A 20,366-nucleotide genomic window follows, 5' to 3' on the forward strand; every position below is an offset into this window, starting at 1 on the left:
CCAATCTGCACCCCCCAATTCGAAGACTACGTTTCCGCAAGTCCTCAGGTAGCCTTCAGCGGATTTGATCCTGAGCGTGTTAAGCACTTAACCAGCTCAGCACAGCCTGCTCCTTCCTAACACCAGACCCCCCCCCCATGAATTCACGCCCTCGTTCTTCGCACAGGAACCAAACAGACTGGATTTACTGCCTGGATCCTGACACCAAGCGGAGGAGATGGACTCGTTCCGCTTCAGCATCTGGACCAGCTGCCGCACCTCCAGACGGTCCTCTGGGCGATCTGTGGTGACCTGATTTCACGGGCCTGGGCCTGGCCGCCACTCTGATGTCACGCGGGGCCCCCACAGCTGCTATTCACGCCGAGATCTGACCGCCTACGTCTGGGTACCATAATAGCAGAGAGGGCACTAGGCATGCGGGTGGATTCTGCCAACATTCAAAACAATATTTTAAAAAGTTGAATGGTGGGTAGGTTGGGAGCTGCAGAGGGAACAGGGCTCGCTGACATCCGCATGCTGAATGCGACAGAGGGAACAGGGCTCGCTGACATCCGCATGCTGAATGCGACAGAGGGAACAGGGCTCGCTGACATCCGCATGCTGAATGCGACAGAGGGAACAGGGCTCGCTGACATCCGCATGCTGAATGCGACAGAGGGAACAGGGCTCGCTGACATCCGCATGCTGAATGCGACAGAGGGAACAGGGCTCGCTGACATCCGCATGCTGAATGCGACAGAGGGAACAGGGCTCGCTGACATCCGCATGCTGAATGCGACAGAGGGAACAGGGCTCGCTGACATCCGCATGCTGAATGCGACAGAGGGAACAGGGCTCGCTGACATCCGCATGCTGAATGCGACAGAGGGAACAGGGCTCGCTGACATCCGCATGCTGAATGTGACAGAGGGAACAGGGCTCGTTGACATCCGCATGCTGAATGCGACAGAGGGACCAGGGCTCGCTGCCTGGGGGTCAGACCCCACCCCCACCCCAAAGAGAGCAGGCTAAACAGTGGGTCTTCCAGGCTTCATCACTGCCAGCCTGTGCTCTGCCTGGGAGAGAGCGCCCCCTTTAAGATACCCGCCACGGCAACGGGGCCAGTTTCGCCCCTCATGATTTCACAATTAAGCCAAAACGTATGTCTCAGATTCGACGTGAAGCCCTACCAAGAAGGAAGGACTGTCTACCCACGTCAGATGACAACCCACATCACCTGACCAACCAATGTCACATGACCAAAGGAAGGTTAATTTAAGGAGGTGTTTATCAATACCAAGAACGCAAAGAACGTACCTCTCTTCTTGGCCAGAGCGTACTTGCTAACCTACCTCTAAAGAATGAACTTGGGATGCACTGAATCATGGGATTGGAAGAGGTGTTGGTGTGGCTGACAGGGTAGCCCATTCTGTGGTCTGTGTGAATCCCAATGCCCCAGTGCAGTGACAGGGTAGCCCATTCTGTGGTCTGTGTGAATCCCAATGCCCCAGTGCAGTGACAGGGTAGCCCATTCTGTGGTCTGTGTGAATCCCAATGCCCCAGTGCAGTGACAGGGTAGCCCATTCTGTGGTCTGTGTGAATCCCAATGCCCCAGTGCAGTGACAGGGTAGCCCATTCTGTGGTCTGTGTGAATCCCAATGCCCCAGTGCAGTGACAGGGTAGCCCATTCTGTGGTCTGTGTGAATCCCAATGCCCCAGTGCAGTGACAGCGACACTGTGCTGTGAAAATGGTGCCGTCTTTTGGATGAGATGTGAAACCGAGGTCCTGACTCTTCTCTGAGGTCACAAAGGGTCCCTGGGCATCTTTCGTGTAGGTGTGGTCCCCCGATGCCCTGGATAAGATTGCCCACTAATCATCCCCTATATCTAACTGGTGAATTCTCTCCTTCCCCTTCACCACCTTAGCTACTGTGCGGTGAGTGTACTGGTGCTGAATGGCTGCCATTGCATCATCCAGGTGGGGGCGCTTAGATTGTGTTAAAAAGTGCTATATATATATTTAACACTCATTCATTGATTCAATGTTCCATTTGGTGAGGGTGCAACCAATGCATCTGTGATATTTGGCACTGGGCAAGAATGATATCCGGAGATTTTTACTGTACTCCGTACTTCCATGCTTGAGTATTGGAACTGTACTTTGGTGATGGAAGATGACGTCAAACAAGTACACGAGAACACAAAAATGACCAAGTACGCGTATCGATAAACACCCCGGGTCTTTATAAAAGGATAGCCAACTCTGCAAACAGCTGCCAACCACAGTGAGACCCAGTTCTTAACCCCAGACGCTATTTAATACTAAACTGGAATTAAAAAATGTAATGTAAACTTAATAGAAAAGGTCCTGTTTGTTTTACTCATACAGAACTGTTGGCTCATTGGAAATGAAACTCAGATCTCAAATCACATAGTAAAAGCTTGAAGATCAACCTCAGATAAATACTAGAATTAAGTGAATTCACTATTTGCTAATGAATAAATGCAGGTCAGCATATTTAATTTACTGGAACGATTTCATTTCCTGGGTCCTGTCCCTTTAGCCCACTGGAGACAGTTCGTAGGTGCCGACGTCTACAACACTGAGCTGAAAGCTGCAGTGTGACACCAGACTGCAGATCGATGGATGGGACCTGGGTCTTAGAGCGGAAAACACACAGCCACATAGCAGAGGCCTGCTGCGAAGGGCAGGCCTCATGCAGCGCTGTGCTGTGCTGGGGGAGGAAGCTGGAAACCCCCCAGCAATAAAGGCAGGGCTTTCATGGTTTACAGACACATCACCTCAGGGCTCAGATGCAGCCTTCAACACCATAAAGCCTCCATGGGGAGGAAGGAACGAGGGATTGGAATAAAGTCACGAAAGAGCGCAGTGCTCCGAATGAGGGAAGGAATATAGTCGTGAAAGAGCGTAGGGCCCGGAACGAGGGAAGGAATAAAGTCGTGAAAGAGCGCAGGGCTCAGAACAAGGGAAGGAATAAAGTCGCAAAAGAGCGCAGGGCCCGGAACGAAGGAAGGAATAAAGTCACGAAACAGTGTAGGGCTTGGAAGGAGGGAAGGAAGAAATTCGTGAAATATCGTACAGCCCCAAACGAGGGAAGGAGGAAAAAGTCGCGAAAGAACATAGGGCTCGGAATGAGGGAAGGAAGAAAGTCAGGAAAAAGCTTTATAGCCCGCCTACTGCTCCAGGCATGGCGTAGAGCTCGCTGACAAGCAACAATGGAGGAAGAGACAAGACAGGTAAACAACACAGTACAGCCCTTTAAACAGAGAGGTAACTTCAGATCTGAGGCCGTTTCCACGGAGACACAAGGTGACTCGCCATGACAGTCCCACAATGGGTCCCGTCAAACGGGCAGGGGGACGGATCGACAGTGACAGGTACTCAGGACCCTGATCACGGCTGGGTGTTTAAGTCAGGAAAACAGAAATACAGCAGTAAAGGATCGTGGGATGGGCAGGCAAAGGCGAGTGTGAAGAGAGAGAGAGAAGCGTGTCGGCTGGGAGATGGGGGGGCTGCCTGGGCCCGGGGGGGGCACCTCGGGTCATTACCGGTACCACCTCCACATCCCGACCCGGCCCAGTCTAATAAGGCGCTCTGGCCTCAGACATAACAGACAGCCCCTAGGGTCAGAGCGAGAGACCACCAGCTGCAGCAACCACAGGAAGGGGGGGGGGGGGACCTTCAAAATGACAGGCGGGTGGAAGTGCCGCAGGGTCGGGGGGGGGGGGGCTGTGCGGTAGGAACACAATAGATCTTTAGGCTGGACCCAAGCGACACACTGGCAGAGACAGACCCCCGGGGCACCAGAGTGAAAGGCGAACCAGGATGTGGACCTGCTTCATGCGGAGCGACTGCTCCGCAACACAGACTGAAAACCAGATTAATTAAAATATTACGCCTTTCATCCCCATGCGCGGAAAGAGCTGCAAAGGTTTCACCCATCAAGGACACCTATTATATCCAATTCAATGTTACGCTGTTATTTTATAGCATTCCTCAAAGAAAGCTATTCAAGGCATTGCTTATATAACCAGCGCACTAGCAGAAATATGCTAGCAGAAAACCACGATGAAATGCTTTAAAACGTTCAGCGACCAGAGCCACGGCTGAGCCAAAGCATAGCCACGAGAAGTGGGGGCTGCATGCAATGAAAATTTTAACACGACTGGTTAGATTGGCGCATGAATAAGATGCGGCAATGCAAGAAACACAATACGCAAAACATTCAGACACTTCGTGAAGGTAGCGTACACGTTAGCCTGCTGTCATTAATAACTCTGCTAACTTGCCATCTCCCTCCAGATGGGAAGCACATGACATGTTAGCATGTGCAGCGCTAATGGTTACGGAAACAATGGAAACAGCACGAGGCTTTTGGTTAGCAGAAAAAAGATTGATCAGAAAGCTAACAAGTCTGAATGTCAACTAATCTTTGGGTAAATTAATGAATGGATGATTATAGGGCGGGGGGGCATGACTCCGTTAGCTACAATTGACAATGGTCGTCACTTTTGTGACCAGTGTTTCCACTGAGCCTGAGGACAATGGTAACCAGACCTCAGTTTCTTAAATGCCTTTATCTCACATGCTGAAATGCAGGCCTGACTGAAATAAAAGACACAGACAGGTCTGCGTGGGTTATTAAACCTCATTCTCTGCAAATGAAATCATAGGGACGCACAACACGGCCCGAAGGCTCAGGAGAGCGCCGCTTCGTCCATCAAATTAAAACTGTCTGAGAGTGACACACAGGGCCATCTTCTGGGGGAAACAGGTTCCTTACAATCAGAAATCTAAATCACAGGGCCGATTCGGGGGCTCCGTCACACCTGCGAATCACATTTGGGACGTCATTCTGGGGACAGGGCTGTGATCGGGACGCATCCCTCAGGCTGACTCACCCCTCCCCTCCGATCTTGGCGATCTTCAGCCGGAAGTCCACAGAGTTGTGGCTCGGAGGCTTCCACTTGAGGATGTCGTCACACCTCCCGGGCCGGTATTTCTGCGGAGAGATTGGGGAACATGCTCAGCACACGGCACTCCGGGCACTGTCGGAACCCTACAGGGAACAGGAAGGGGCACTGCGGGCACTGTCTGAACCCTACAGGGACCAGGAAGGGGCACTGCGGGCACTGTCTGAACCCTACAGGGACCAGGAAGGGGCACTGCGGGCACTGTCTGAACCCTACAGGGACCAGGAAGGGGCACTGCGGGCACTGTCTGAACCCTACAGGGAACAGGAAGGGGCACTGCGGGCACTGTCGGAACCCTACAGGGAACAGGAAGGGGCACTGCGGGCACTGTCTGAACCCTACAGGGAACAGGAAGGGGCACTGCGGGCACTGTCTGAACCCTACAGGGAACAGGAAGGGGCACTGCGGGCACTGTCTGAACCCTACAGGGAACAGGAAGGGGCACTGCGGGCACTGTCTGAACCCTACAGGGAACAGGAAGGGGCACTGCGGGCACTGTCTGAACCCTACAGGGAACAGGAAGGGGCACTGCGGGCACTGTCTGAACCCTACAGGGAACAGGAAGGGGCACTGCGGGCACTGTCTGAACCCTACAGGGACCAGGAAGGGGCACTGCGGGCACTGTCTGAACCCTAAGGGAACAGGAAGGGGCACTGCGGGCACTGTCTGAACCCTACAGGGACCAGGAAGGGGCACTGCGGGCACTGTCTGAACCCTACATGGACCAGGTAGGGGCACTGCGGGCACTGTCTGAACCCTACATGGACCAGGAAGGGGCACTGTCTGAACCCTACAGGGAACAGGAAGGGGCACTGCGGGCACTGTCTGAACCCTACATGGACCAGGTAGGGGCACTGCGGGCACTGTCTGAACCCTACATGGACCAGGAAGGGGCACTGTCTGAACCCTACAGGGAACAGGAAGGGGCACTGCGGGCACTGTCTGAACCCTACAGGGACCAGGAAGGGGCACTGCGGGCACTGTCTGAACCCTACAGGGAACAGGAAGGGGCACTGCGGGCAGTCTGAACCCTACAGGGAACAGGAAGGGGCACTCCGGGCACTGTCTGAACCCTACAGGGAACAGGAAGGGGCACTGCGGGCACTGTCTGAACCCTACAGGGAACAGGAAGGGGCACTCCGGGCACTGTCTGAACCCTACAGGGAACAGGAAGGGGCACTCCGGGCACTGTCTGAACCCTACAGGGAACAGGAAGGGGCACTGAAGTTCTCTTGATGGTTCCTTCGAAAGGTGCTAAAATACAAAAAGGTTTTTTCTTCATTGAGGACCTGGCGAGGGACAGTGTGCTTCTCACTTATCCTGGGTCCATTTGCAATAGGCAGCGTGCGTCCAAAGAACAGAACACGGGCATATTTCCTGCCGAGGGACAGGATGAAACTGTAATTGGAAACTGGCAGCCTTCAGGATTGGTAATCAGCAGACATCTTGTTGTCCAAATACCACTCAGCATCCTGCTCATATCGAATATGAAGAACTCAAATATGATTACTGCACAGCAGTTATACTGAAAGGTACGTAAATCAATCTACACATTATTTGTACCTGCACTTATACATTCTGCAAGCTCCATGAAATGTTTTTTCCATGGGAAAACCCATCCATCCATCCATCCATGTCAGGGTAGCAGATTATTGGAGAATTTCACATTGCATTCCACAAGAAATAGCTTGTTCAAGGATATTTTATTCAAACTGCAGAACATGATGGATTCGAAAGGCTCACCTATTGTAGAATGTACTATTTTAATGAACCGGGAACAGTCAGGTCATCTCATTTGTAACCTAGCAACCACAGGATCATCACTGATCCTTCTCGAAGGGAGAAGAACGTTCTTAAAGCTACAAATCTGTCCTTAGAAAGCGAAGTGAAACGAAAGCCTACTCTGTCCACCTGGGTTAATTTCGGTTATGTGTTTGCGCTGCAGTTGACTACTGTAATTGGCAAACAGTTCTGTGAGCTGCATCCTGAATTCAGCCAAGCTTGCTAAGGCACTGTAAACAATTACACGAGGCTTTACAGGTTAACTTAGTATTGATTTTAAGTTTGAACAAGACCTTTGCTCCAACAAAACGGGCATTCCATTACACCTCAAAGCACAGTTCAAAATGTCAAATGATGGCTCTGCCCGGCAAAATAAAAACTCGGCCATGAATTTAAATTCGCATGAATACTTAACAGGAGGAAGGCAGTCCGGCATCGAAAACATGGAACTGGAACCTCGTGGATGTTAGTTCAAATCCCAGGAGACCTGGTGTCTTTTTTTCCCATCTATTACCCACATCGCAGCTACACACTGAAGAGCAGAGTACAGAATTTTAACAGTGGGAGGAAACGACTCATCAACACCAGCCTTGTAGACCTTTGGGACCCCAGCTGAACGATGGTAGTAGCGTTTGTTCAAACTCATTCTGAACAGAGTCAAACACTTAATTACCCCGATCATACTAAAGACCAATACAGAGAAAACTGCCATCGAACATATACATGTAAATTTAACAATGTGGGTGACTCAGGGATGGGAGCGGCAGTGTGGGGTGCCCATGTCTTAAAACGTGAAGGGCGAGATGAGTTACAGCTCAAGTGGCGCTATCCTTTTACGACGTTCTTTACGCAGGCGGAGCTTTTCAGCCAACAACTCGGCAAACGGCAGTCAGCTACCACAAACCGGGACCACGAGTGCAGGAAAGGAGCCGGCTACAGGAAAGGAGCCAGCTACAGCCATCAACCCCGGAAGCTGCATGGGGACAGTAGGTCTATTATTACAGACAAGGGCTCTCAAGGGAGAACAAGCGGCCGGTGCTGGCGGGTGATGTCGAGAGGGGCGGCTTGGGGAGACGGGGACGGTGGCTGAGAGGAGCCACAAGGCGCAGACACCGAAGCCGCATTACGATGGATTCCTTTGACCTTCAGAGGAGAAACTTCAACTCTGGCAACCAGAAACAAACGCACCTGTGGTTCAGCAAAACAACCCACGAGCGGGTATAACTCTCAGACTTGGAAACTTCAGAACGGTACAGACTGTCAGGCATTCTGAGTCCTCGTCAAGGGCTTGGCAGTGAATATCTCTCCTCGCAGCCACTCGCCAGACTCGGCACCTTCAAACCACGTTTCCACGGACACCATCATCCCAAGCAGCTTAGCATAGGTGCTATATGACTGGTCATCCAACAGCCCAGCCGTATTAACCAGTTAGCAGCACTAATAACGGAAACATCTCCATTCATGATGACCATCCCGGCAAAACCTAAATGTGAGAGTGTGACACCACATCACGGAGTCGCTGCAGATGATCGAGAGCTGAAATGAGGCTTTTGGTGAACAAGGACGGACTCCCCAAAATATCTGCAGATGACTGTGCACTGTGTGAAGATCCTGTCTCCACAATATGGGATGTATGACTATCGGCAACACCCCCGCAAAGCGCAACTGAACCCCTCCTGCTGAAATATGACACGACGCCCCTCTATTTACATAACAGTGACATTTTTTTGATACAACTTCACTGCAGAATTACTTGCACTGGAGTGATTTACCGAGTTGAAGTAACATTTTTAAGGCTCTGCATTTTTCCGAAGCATTCCAACAGCACAGCAGGCCTGCACACAATTTCTCAGTCGCTTAATTACCGTGCTTCGTTAAACATCATTAGGGTAAATTTTGCCTCTGTCATGCTCCTAACAGAAGATACGGTCAGCTGCAGTTAAATTATTTGCAGTGTTAGTACATTATTACTGATTTAACAAGCTAACAATCATCTTCAGCATCTCTTTGGATCTGAGCGGCCTGGCTATTTCGGCCATTTATTCTTAATGAAGCCAAACAGCAGTTTTAAACTGAAACGTGTATCCAGATTGTCACGAACAAGCCTCAACCATCAGAACACTTATTTACTTGCTATTTATTTTTTGTTCAATATGTACTTCTGCAGATGTGGTTTTAAATAGTTTTTCTCCCCCCCCCCCCCCCCATGTTCCTGTGGTAATTTCAGACACTCATAATGACAGCAACCAACACTCTGGGGAAACATTAAGCATTTCCAGCACTGTCAGCCTGGGGGCCACCAGCGACATCACGGTCCTTCGCAGCGACAGCACGGTCCTTCGCAGCGACAGCACGGTCCTTCGCAGCGACATCACGGTCCTTCGCAGCGACAGCACGGTCCTTCGCAGCGACAGCACGGTCCTTCGCAGCGACAGCACGGTCCTTCGCAGCGACAGCACGGTCCTTCGCAGCGACAGCACGGTCCTTCGCAGCGACAGCACGGTCCTTCGCAGCGACGCCTCGGTGGAGGTTGCAGTTCAGGAATACAGGAATGTTTCTCCTTCGCGTGCGTCCGTGTAAGAGCGGTGGACACTCTCGAGGCAGATGGGGGCGCCACATACTGAAACAGCAGGGCCGTTTTCTGCCACATTTTCTTAGAGTGAAATTCAGCATTCTTCCTTCCCTTCAGGTAAGGTGGGAGGGCAAGGGGTAAAACAGAAGCCAAACAGAGAAATCATCACACACCGGCGATTTCATATTTTGGTCTGGACATTTTTTCCCCAGCCATCTGTCTAACCGTGGCAGTGTTTAATTACAGGCGGGCACAAACTGCACGCGTAGCTGAAGTGAAAGAGGCGCGTCCGTGTGCATGGGGCACGCAAGCCCCGCGGCGCTCCGGCTGGTATGCAGATCCGCGCGGCACGCCAGGGGGGGGGATTTGAAAGAAATCCTCCGGACAGACACACCCTGGCAGGCAAGCTCGCTCGTCCAAGAAAAACTGTTCACGACATAACGAGATTCTCCTAGCCCTGACACGGCGGGGGGGTGGGTTAACTGGATGCAATACAAGAAAATAAAAGTGAGGAGGGATCGGAATTTGAATTTGGAAGAACAGGGACCATTTTCTTGCAGGACCAGTCACAAAAAAAGGCTGGGAAACAAAGGCTGATAGCCGAATGACGATCTGGGGACCTTGCAGCCCAACACTCCAACCTCAAACATCGGAATGACAAAAAGAAACCTTACTTATTTTTTCCATAACCACGAGTATGCCGAGCACATCTCCTGGAAAATGCAGAGAGAGATGCTTCTGAGGTGTCATCTGCATTCATGTGGGTCAGCAAAACAACGATCAGCCGCCCATCGTCCCCTTCCTACCTCTTCCAGCATCTAAAAATGTTGCATGGAATATGGCGTAGCGGGGAAGTCGTGCGCGAGCTCGCACTGTACAGAGCACCATCTGGGATGTCTGCCGATTCACAACCCAACCATCTGCACCGGGCAACGTGCTGTTCCGTCATTAATCTCTATAATTTCTTTTGTTGTTTTTTTTGGCTAGATGGAGATGAGGCATCCATGGAAAAAAAAAAAAAAACATTGCATGTGAAACACTGACGTAGAAAGGTGGCCCAATCGCAGGCCGGGTGGTACACGTGCACCAGAATGCACCTTCTGCATCCGAGTTGTGCTACTCGCATTATGACATGACAGCAGGTACAATACAGCCAATGACATGGAGATGGAGGCTTCTTGCCAACATGGCCGATCTGTGACGTTGGGGTCAGAGGTCAGGGATGACAGACCTTCTGCCAGAGGACCAGGATCACGGCTCTCCGGAGAGCTTCTCACATAACCAAACCCCCACCCCCAAATAAAAAAGTGCCAGAATGATCACCAGACGGCCCCCCCCCCAGAGAAACATCACTGGCAGTTAACGCTGACGAGCAGCAGCAGGGCACTGGAGAGCTGGACAGATTTTCCGAAGCCCCCCCCCCCACCCGTCAGATGAGTGGACACTCCTGTCCACAACTGTGGCCCCGTCATTCGCTCATGTGTCACAGTCCAGTCTCCTGGTACAAGCAGTGTCTCCCCATTGGCCAAACCATGCAAGTACACACACACACCCCGACCCGAGTCGGGGATGGACCACAGGCAGGCAGACTTGAACCGTGGTGACCATGTTTTGGCTGGACGCAGCACAGGATTATAGTCCCTGAGTAAGGATGTATGGACATGCCACTCTATGGAGGATATGTCTTCCTGGTGGGGAGGGGATAGTGCAATAAGCCTCATACCCACCCAGAGAGACACGGAGACAGGAACCACCGACAGAAGCCACAGCGTCGCTAAGCTAAGCCTGTCAGCAAAGTGAGCCGCTATGATCCATCTTGCACTTCCAGCTTGGGGTGTAAATCCCGTCGTCGCCCGCTTCCCGCTACCGGGAGGCCTGGGGACGTGGCATATGGCAAGCGGAATGTGCCACGCGGCCAAAACGGACAGGCAGCAGCGTGCGGCCACGCCTATAGCTGCCGTCTCACATGCCGCGGCGTCACACGGCAGAGCCACAGAAATAACAATCAAATAACGTTAAAAGAAGCACAGACAGACACAGACTGTGTACTCTCCTGCCCTCTGCCTCAGCAGCTCGCACAGGCTGGGGCACAGTGTTACACAATGCACTGTCGCTGGGCAGGCCGTCACCGAGCCAGGCCTGCGGTTCGCGTTGGCGGCTGCAGGACCTGCGACAGATGACGAGCAGCACCGGAGAAACAGCTGAGGCCACAGTCCAGCCTCGCTGCCCCACAGAACTTTCCAGACAATCAACAGCGGTTGATGGTCGACAAACATGCAGCAGTCTATAATGCCTGGTTGCATTATTTAATCAAGCATGCATTTTGATAAATGCAAATGCAGATTTATAATTATATTCTTGCAATTTATGCAGGAAACATTTTCTGGATAGCATTCAGTTAAGTGCCTTGCTCCATGGCGCGACCGACAAGGCCCTTCCTCGATCGGCAGCCAAAAGCATGACGGGCGATAGCAGTGGTCGTTAACCACCCAGACCACCCACTGGGTCAGCTGCCGCTCATGGCAGCAAGCCACCGCACCACTGCAAGATGGCCCGCCTACCCCAAGGCCATCACCTCCACCAGTCTCTTTCTGGGGGCTGCCATGTTTAGAATTCACCTCGGAACCCGACCAAATGGCCGGGTGATGTTCACCCACAAGGCACGAAGACTACAGACTAACAAACCACAAGCCAAGAGGCTAAAGCAGCATGCTGAAATATTAAAACAAAATGCAAAGATTAATTACACCAGTGTCTACCTGCCACACTAAACCTATCAGCATGCAGCGAGCTTACAGCAGGATTCCTGGATCCTGACCACAGAACCACGCGGTGTTGACCCATAAGGCACAAACACCACGGACTAATCAACCATGAGGATGAGGCCAAACGACACATTAAAGTATTAATACGAAGAACAAAGATTAGGAACACCAGTGTCTACCTGCCGCACATTAAGCAGACACCTATCAGCATGCAGCGAGCTTACTGCAGGCCAAAGAGCCTTAATCCAGACAGCAAGGATGCTGAGCAATGCCAAGACTCATCTGAAGGGACTCAAGCGCTCGAAAAGCTTCCACGCATGACTGGCTAGCGATGGTTTTACGTTGAAAGTCCACCCTGCACTAACATAAGCCCGGAGCACCGAGCCTTGGGGGCTAACATGGTCACTCTGGCGTGTTCTGGAGGATTTGGGCGGGATGAAGTCTCGGGTTGCACTCCGTGGCCAAACAAACTCTTTCATTTATTATTCACCGGCAGACAGGAAATCCAAAATGTGAAAATGAAAGCCAGTGCATGGATAATCGCACTGACTGCAAAAGGTAGTTGTTAATAAATTTTCACTATCCAAGTGAAACTGGTAAGGCCTCATCCAAACATGAATGAGTCACCAAAGGAATTTGTCGCAATGTGTGAGTCCAAACCGAACTAAATACTACCGCCAATACCCTTTTTCAAAGTGAGTATATCACCTGACAGTACATGCACACACATGTATACATACATGCATGTGTATTTACATACCCCCTTTACCGCCCCTGAAGTTCTGCAAAAACATGCCGCTTTCACTGGAAGCCTCTGCTGAGGGACTCGGTGAGTCAGACCTGGACACCTGCTGGTGACTAAACTAAAAAAAAAAAATCCTACATATGTTCAACTATTCTTGTACATTCGTGATTAAGTGAGCGTCGTGAGAGGGAGTCACTCTGGGTGGGGGGAGAAATGGTACAGCGCAGCGTTTGCGTTTGTCAAGCATTGTGGGACAAATTTAAATATAAAAAAAGATTTTAAAACCAACTTAAAAATTTACCTGCATTCCCCAAGGCAACATCCTTGGCAGAGCTTGTGTATATTTTACCTGTTATGGATGCCTTACATATGGTATTTGGAAATGCACATCTTAATTCTTAAAAAAAAACAACTCTTAAAAATCATACACCGCTGTACCCTCTTCCTCCTCATTTGAGGTAGAGCAAGAGCCTGTGTCTGAAGAAGGAGACCTTAAAGTCAAATCAACAACATATAGTGCTGTATAACAGAAGGTATTTGGAATTACCAGCACATAGAACCCCCCTAACCCCCACCAACCAGCAAACCGCTTGTGTTAGCCTGGCTTGTCGCTATAACACCCCACAATGTAACTGGCTGCACTGCACTCCAGTTCTGATTTCATCACAATTAAAAGATCAGAGAAACCACAAAGACCATTGTGAGGCGCTGTTCCTTTGCACACAAGGCTCCGAAATTCATCAAACAAAGGCGGGACCCTCACATCTACAGGAACCCTGCAGGCCTAGCGGACGCTGCGTAACGCTTAAGTCGATTAATCAGTGGGAAAGGTAGGCGAGCGAGGGAGCAAACAAGGCACCAATCACCAGCGGAGGAGTGCGGGAGCAGAACAGAGATTTAGTAACGCACCTGACAGATCAATTAGCGTCCCTAAAGGAGACATACTTCTAAGGAAGAGGCCTTTTTTTGTTTCTGATTACAAATCGGACGCCGCCAAGTGGCACGGCACTGTCAGGCCCCGTTCGCATGATTCCGTCTCACAGCTTCAGCAGAGCGTTGGTAACTGATAATGACGGAGTGTTTAGCAGGGGCCATAATTATTCCTGAAATCTGGGGACATGCAGGGACACAGCTGATGCTTGTTTACCACCGCAGCCAGTGGCACCTCCAGTGTCCCCACGGCGACGGGCTACAACAGGACCTGATCTTTCTCCTCATAAAAATTATTTTGGCATTTCCGTTGAGTGTAAGGTACTGGAGGGGCACGAGAAAAGCAGCATTTCATCTTCATTATGTCTTGACCCAAATGTTTGTTTGCCCTGTCGCTCATGTGGCACAGAGACACAATGGCCACAAGAGCACCACAGGCCGCAGTCCTGGTGATTAGTGCGAGCACCACAGGCCGCAGTCCTGGTGATTAGGGCGAGCACCACAGGCCGCAGTCCTGGTGATTAGGGCGAGCACCACAGGCCGCAGTCCTGGTGATTAGGGCGAGCACCACAGGCCGCAGTCCTGGTGATTAGGGCGAGCACCACAGGCCGCAGTCCTGGTGATTAGGGCGAGCACCACAGGCCGCGGTCCTGGTGATTAGTGCGAGCACCACAGGCCGCGGTCCTGGTGAGTAGTACGAGCACCACAGGCCGCGGTCCTGGTGATTAGTGCGAGCACCACAGGCCGCGGTCCTGGTGATTAGTGCGAGCACCACATGCCGCGGTCCTGGTGATTAGTGCGAGCACCACAGGCCGCGGTCCTGGTGATTAGTGCGAGCACCACAGGCCGCAGTCCTGGTGATTAGTGCGAGCACCACATGCCGCGGTCCTGGTGATTAGTGCGAGCACCACAGGCCGCGGTCCTGGTGAGTAGTGCGAGCACCACAGGCCGCGGTCCTGGTGAGTAGTGCGAGCACCACAGGCCGCGGTACTGGTGAGTAGTACGAGCACCACAGGCCGCGGTCCTGGTGAGTAGTACCTCTGACACAGCCGTAAAAGAAGCGCGTTTGTTGCAAATACACTGGTAGATACTGGTACATAATAAGTTTGCAAGTTTTATTTGGCTATAATTTATTTTGGGGAATCCTTCTTTGTATTATAAGTGTCAGAGTATTACTCACGGAAATATCACATATTGAGATGTGATATCATGCAGCCTTCATATACAGTAAATCAAAAAAGTTAAAATATTTTCTATTTAAAACGACACATTTGGCAGACGGTTCTGTCCGCTACAAACAAACGGCTGCTGAGGAGGCGACTGGGCGTAAGTGCAGCCTGGCTGAGCTTCCAGTGAACGTCCAGGTACGAGTGTAAGCAGGACTGGAGCAGGAGATACACAACATCTACCAGCAAAGCAAGAACCTAATAAGACAACTATTTAAACAGCAGACAAAGTGCAGCATTAAGAACGTTTGGGGAACAGAGAGGCTTCAGGCTAGCGGAGGTATTCCTGGAACTGATGGCTCTTGAGACATTTCTACATAAGAGCCCCAACCCCCCAGTCCACAAGTACTTGCACACACAGACAACCAAAGAGCACGATGGAACTACATTAAGCTGGATAGACAGATGGCAGATGCAGGCCATGGCAATATGGGGGCGTGGCCATCCTGGGGGCGTGGCCATCCCGGGGGCATGGTCATCCTGGGGGCGTGTTGGGGAGGAGTGATGTATGCCTTCTCTAGGCCACCTGTTCCCCATTGCTGATCGCTACATAATAATGAATCACTGGCTTTTGTTCATGCCCACCCCACCCTGCATCCACGAATAACCGTCCTGCTTATTGCCCTGGGGTTCACAGCCACGGCCAGATTTCCTCACAGCCAGCTAACCTGACCCCCCTCATCCTCAGAATCCCTCCCACTCCTGAATTAATTCATTCTTGCCACCTCTCCAGTTAATGCTTGCCGGCAGACTCACCGTAGTATGCATTGGAAATCAATAATGCTCACATATGGCAAGTCTTAGAGACCCATTTTCAGGCATTACGTGAATAAAAATGCTAACGTTACACTGAGGATCACAGCGAGGCCCTAGAGCTCTGCCTGAAGCGAGCCATATGGCCGTCCGTCACTAAGAGCCGGAAGAGCAGGCTCTGCGCCTCACAGCAGTCTGTACGCGATTCGCCTCTAAGCGCCTTCCCAGCTGCGTAATGATGATGTTCCGAACAGACTGCTGAACACAGGGGGTCGGAAAGCTGGAGGAATCATCTGCGGACAGCTGCCCGTACACATCAGCGACTGCTTATGGACAGGGAGCGACTCGCTGAGAGCCGGGGAGGACTTGCACCTCCTCACCAGGAGCCATGGACCTCATCCCACCTGATGAAGAGCACGATGACATTCCCAAACTCTGCTTCGGCCTACAGAGAGATCAAAGGCACACAGGAACGTACCGCCCTCTTCCGGAATGCCGTGGCCATATGAACTCCACGGACTTGCTGTTAGTAACACAGGATGTGTGCTGCGTCGAGCATGTGACGCGTGGGTATGGAGCAGCAGAAAGAGGCAGCACTGGCTTAATCGACGCCTCCCTCCGCCAAGAGCCTTCACCACGAAGGAAACTGAAGCAGTGCTTCTCGATGGCCAACCACTCAAAAACGCTAATGATTCGTTAGATCGCATGTCAAAATGAAAGCTTGAGTTCCCAAATATAACTATAACGTAGCTCCTCTCCAGAACTCCCCCATTGATTTTCTCCATTGCATTCATTGTGAGGGAAGAGGGGGGGGGGGTCCTTGCCCTTATTTATAGTCTTTTTAACTAAAATATGCTCACAAGTTTCTCCTCCATTCAGTAATATTTTGGTGATGAGTCAAGATCCTTTGTTCTGAGCATCTACTTATGAGTCTCCTGACATATGGATTACATCATATTCTACGGAGACTGATGTTCTAATCTGCTGAATACAGTGCTGTCCATGGAAAGGCACCTAGTCATCTTGCTACAGGGAAAAAAGCACTATTTGACCCAGTATAGCTAACAGTGAGATAATCACTCTTGTCCGTCACAAAACAACGAAGTGCTTTCTGCAAAATAAGTCAAAGTGAACTCATCATGAAAACGATGATGAATACCTGTCCGCATCCTTAGGCTTGCATTGGTATTAGCGTGTTTCAAGACTCTTTGGTACCCTGGTCCCAGAAACGCCAGATACAGAACAATTGTGGAAGTTAGAAATTCCCTAAACTGGTTTGATTTGGTAAAAAAAAAAATCTGTGAGCTCAGTGCAGGCAGGTGTTCTCCAGGGTTCCATCCTCGGCCCTATTGCTCATTTGTGAAAACTTAATTTACACCACTACAGATATGACAAGATAATTCGGACTCATCTCTTTATCAAATAACCCTGTTGCCTAAATCTTTTAGACTAACTTAAATTGTAACTTGGATAAGCAAAATAACTTCAGTTTAATCTTCAGTGAAAGAAGGGAAGTTGTTTTCCTTTCTTTGACCAAGCTGTACATGTGAAACCAGAGCCACGAAATATAGACATAATTTGGGATCAGAACGCGGACACACGGCTTTGTCCTTAGTGACTCCGACGGTGGTGGCTATTTAGGGGGGGCTGCTAAATGAGGGCATTGACAGACTGCAAGCTGAATAAAGAGCTACACCTAGAGACCGAACAACAAGATTAAACCCTTAATATACCACCCCAGAAGTGGCCTCACTAAACTGGCCCCCTGCAACTTTTACAACTGATGCAAAGTCTCTTGTACAAAGTTTCTAACAGCTTGGCCCCATAGACAGGCGGTTGGCCATCATTTAGCCCCCCCCCCCCCAAGGAGACCACTCTCTCCTCCAGGCCCCAAACGCTTACAGCATGCTTCCACCACGTCTGCCTCACATTTGTGGTAAATATTAAAAGCATTTTCAATCCTGCATTTAATCCTGCTATCTGTATCTTCTTAACTTTTCTTATTAAAATCCCTCTGCAGACTCCTTTTATTAAACACTCGCTTGCCGACTTTTAAATTCTTTTTTTTTTTTTTTTTTTAAACCACAATTTACCTCCAGGTTTTAATTTATACCTGTTAAGCACCGTGAGCTGCATAGCAATGAAAAGTGCAGCACGGTCAGTTAGCGAAAATGACGAGCGGTAAAGTGATGTGCAGCGCGGATGGGGCTTTGAGGGCCACACCATCCTGAATACACCTGATTCTGGTGGGGGGGTGATGGATTAGCCAGAAACAGGACAATGGTGCTTTTTGGGAAGGGGAGGGGAACTTCCTGCAGACTTTGTACCGAAGATGAGAGATCTGTGCCACGGCAGGTGGAGGGCTAGACCCGGCTGCCGTACGAAGGGGCTGCCTGACAGTCCACGCTCTTCCCACGGCACGTGTCACCGATACCTCATGACAACAGAGCGATGACAGGGATTAATGGCCGCTGGGGCGTCCATGCCGCTGGATCGGCCCCCCGCATATTCAGGGGCTACAATCACAAAGTTAATGGCACATATGTCTCTCCAAAGGCGCTAAAAATCCCAGGGGTGGGGGCTATAAAACACAAGAAGGCCACTTCCATCGACGGGGGGAAAGCACAGGCAAAGGAGAAAGGGAATAAAGGACGTCTGTCTGGGAAGGAGATACGGGGATGGAGCCTTTACCTCCAGCGGCTGGAAAATAAGCCCGTCCACTTCGTGGCTGACCTGAGCGGTGAACCTGCCCTCCAGCAGCTGAAAAATTAAAAAAAAGGAGACAATTAAAACACGGGAAGAAAGAAAAAAAACAGGATCTCCGTTTAAAAATGTGAAAATGGTCCCCGGTATCCATCACTGAATGTGAGGTTCACCTCCAGGTCACCATCACACTCACACAGGGGGAGAATATATCCTACAGCAGCCGCTGAAACCCAAAGCCACTATGGACGTCATCTAGAAAAGATAACCTAGATGATGAACCCTAGTCACAAAACTTAAATAGACTGAGATTATAATAAAATATTAGATTAGCCCTATACAGGAGACCCATATTAGAATTAGAATTTTAGAATTAGAATTTGGTGATAAGTGGTCATTGTTGACACACCACAGCACACAGTGCACGACAACGAAATGTGTCCTCTGCATTTAACCCATATGTGACATCATGACATAGCACGGGGCAACTAATTCAGCGCCCGGGGAGCAGTGCTTGGGGGCGGTACCTTGCTCAGGGTACCTCAGTGGTGTCTTGCTGGTTGTGGATTCGAACCAGTAACCTTTAAATTACAAGAGCGCTTCCCTAACCATTAAGCCACCACTGCCCCATATAGATACAGGGCTCATTCCACAGACAGGGCCGTAAACAGTCACCATGGCAGCACGTTCCCGCAGCAGACGCCGCTTTGGACAACCAATGGCGTGACCGAGGAAAACCAGCGTTCCACGCCGAAGCGCGCAAGGTTCCCTCCAAGGAGACGCACACGGAGAGCCGCAGGACACGCAGAGAACAACCAGTAATAGCGTGTGGATTCAGCTTAAAGCCTGAGCATTTCCCGTCGCATTCCTGAGAGAAATTACAAATTCATCCTATTACTGAAGGGCTTTGGTCAAAAGCTACTTTGAAACATGATGAAATATCAGACTTTGATGGAAATAAACAATGCTTCGAGTACTCTGTGTGTCTGTGCCAACAACAATTAAAAAAAGAAAAAAAGAAGAAAATATAATTGCAATCTACACTACACTACCCTTTCAAACTATTCTATACTCTAAAGAACACATCAATGAATGATGCAAAGAGCAAAGAAACCAGAGCTCCTCAGTTTGCAGGGGGCCTGTGTGAGGCAATTTCCACCGACAGCCTTCTCGCTGTCGAAAACATTAATTAGAGCTCCGTGCGGCAGGAAACGCAGAGAGGCAGCGTGGCTGAAGCAGGGGGCGGGGCGCGCCGGGCCGGGCCGGGCCGGGGAGGAATTACCCCCGCAGGAAGTCAGCGAACGGCCAATTTATTTATACGAAGGGCTCCATTAGCAGCCGGGAGGAAAAGGAGCGCAGAGGGTAATGGCGACTCCTTCATTTCCGAGAGGCGGGTGACTAACGAGCCGCTAACAGTCACTCCTGGGTTCGTGTCAGGAGGGCGGCACCGGGTCAAAGCCCAGGCGGTGCGCAGAGTGTCAACAGGGGGCGCCGTGACTGAGCCGGGGAGAATGTTAAGGGGATGTCTGACACCCACTCCAGCTGCGGGGGGAGGCCCTCCCAGGAACACACAATGACATCCCATTACGGCATCCAAGGAGAAATGCTGTGGCATGCCATAAATGAGACAGGACCAGTGAGGCGACTGGTCATTAACGAGAGATCCAAATGAAGGTGATCACGGGTCATTTCCCTGTGCGTCCGACAGAAGGTTCCGGCTTTGATTTCACCGCGGCTCACGGCTACGGCCCGCAGCAGTACTTGGAAAGCAGAATTTTAGGAATATTACCCAAATCTCGGAGCGCATTCACCTGTGGCTGTACCGAGAACCGAAGCACAGAACGCGTCTGGGTTCTGTGCATTTCAGAGGCATCGTCCCGGCAACGGAGCTGCCTGCCCCCTAGCAACACTATACC

At 50.7% G+C, this 20,366-nt stretch overlaps 1 protein-coding gene across 1 annotated transcript in view; it reads right to left on the reverse strand.

Annotated features, from left to right (window-relative positions):
• Positions 1-20,366, reverse strand: part of rngtt (RNA guanylyltransferase and 5'-phosphatase) — a 62,652-nt gene that overhangs the window by 8,131 nt on the left and 34,155 nt on the right. The window contains exons 12-13 of the mRNA XM_023810268.2: positions 18,439-18,507; positions 4,903-5,003 (exon numbers count right to left, since the gene is read on the reverse strand). Coding sequence (XP_023666036.1) covers positions 4,903-5,003; positions 18,439-18,507 — 170 coding nt within the window. The remainder of the gene's footprint in view (positions 1-4,902; positions 5,004-18,438; positions 18,508-20,366) is intronic.

Source organism: Paramormyrops kingsleyae, chromosome 19, assembly GCF_048594095.1.
Source record: "Paramormyrops kingsleyae isolate MSU_618 chromosome 19, PKINGS_0.4, whole genome shotgun sequence".
NCBI lineage: Eukaryota > Metazoa > Chordata > Actinopteri > Osteoglossiformes > Mormyridae > Paramormyrops > Paramormyrops kingsleyae.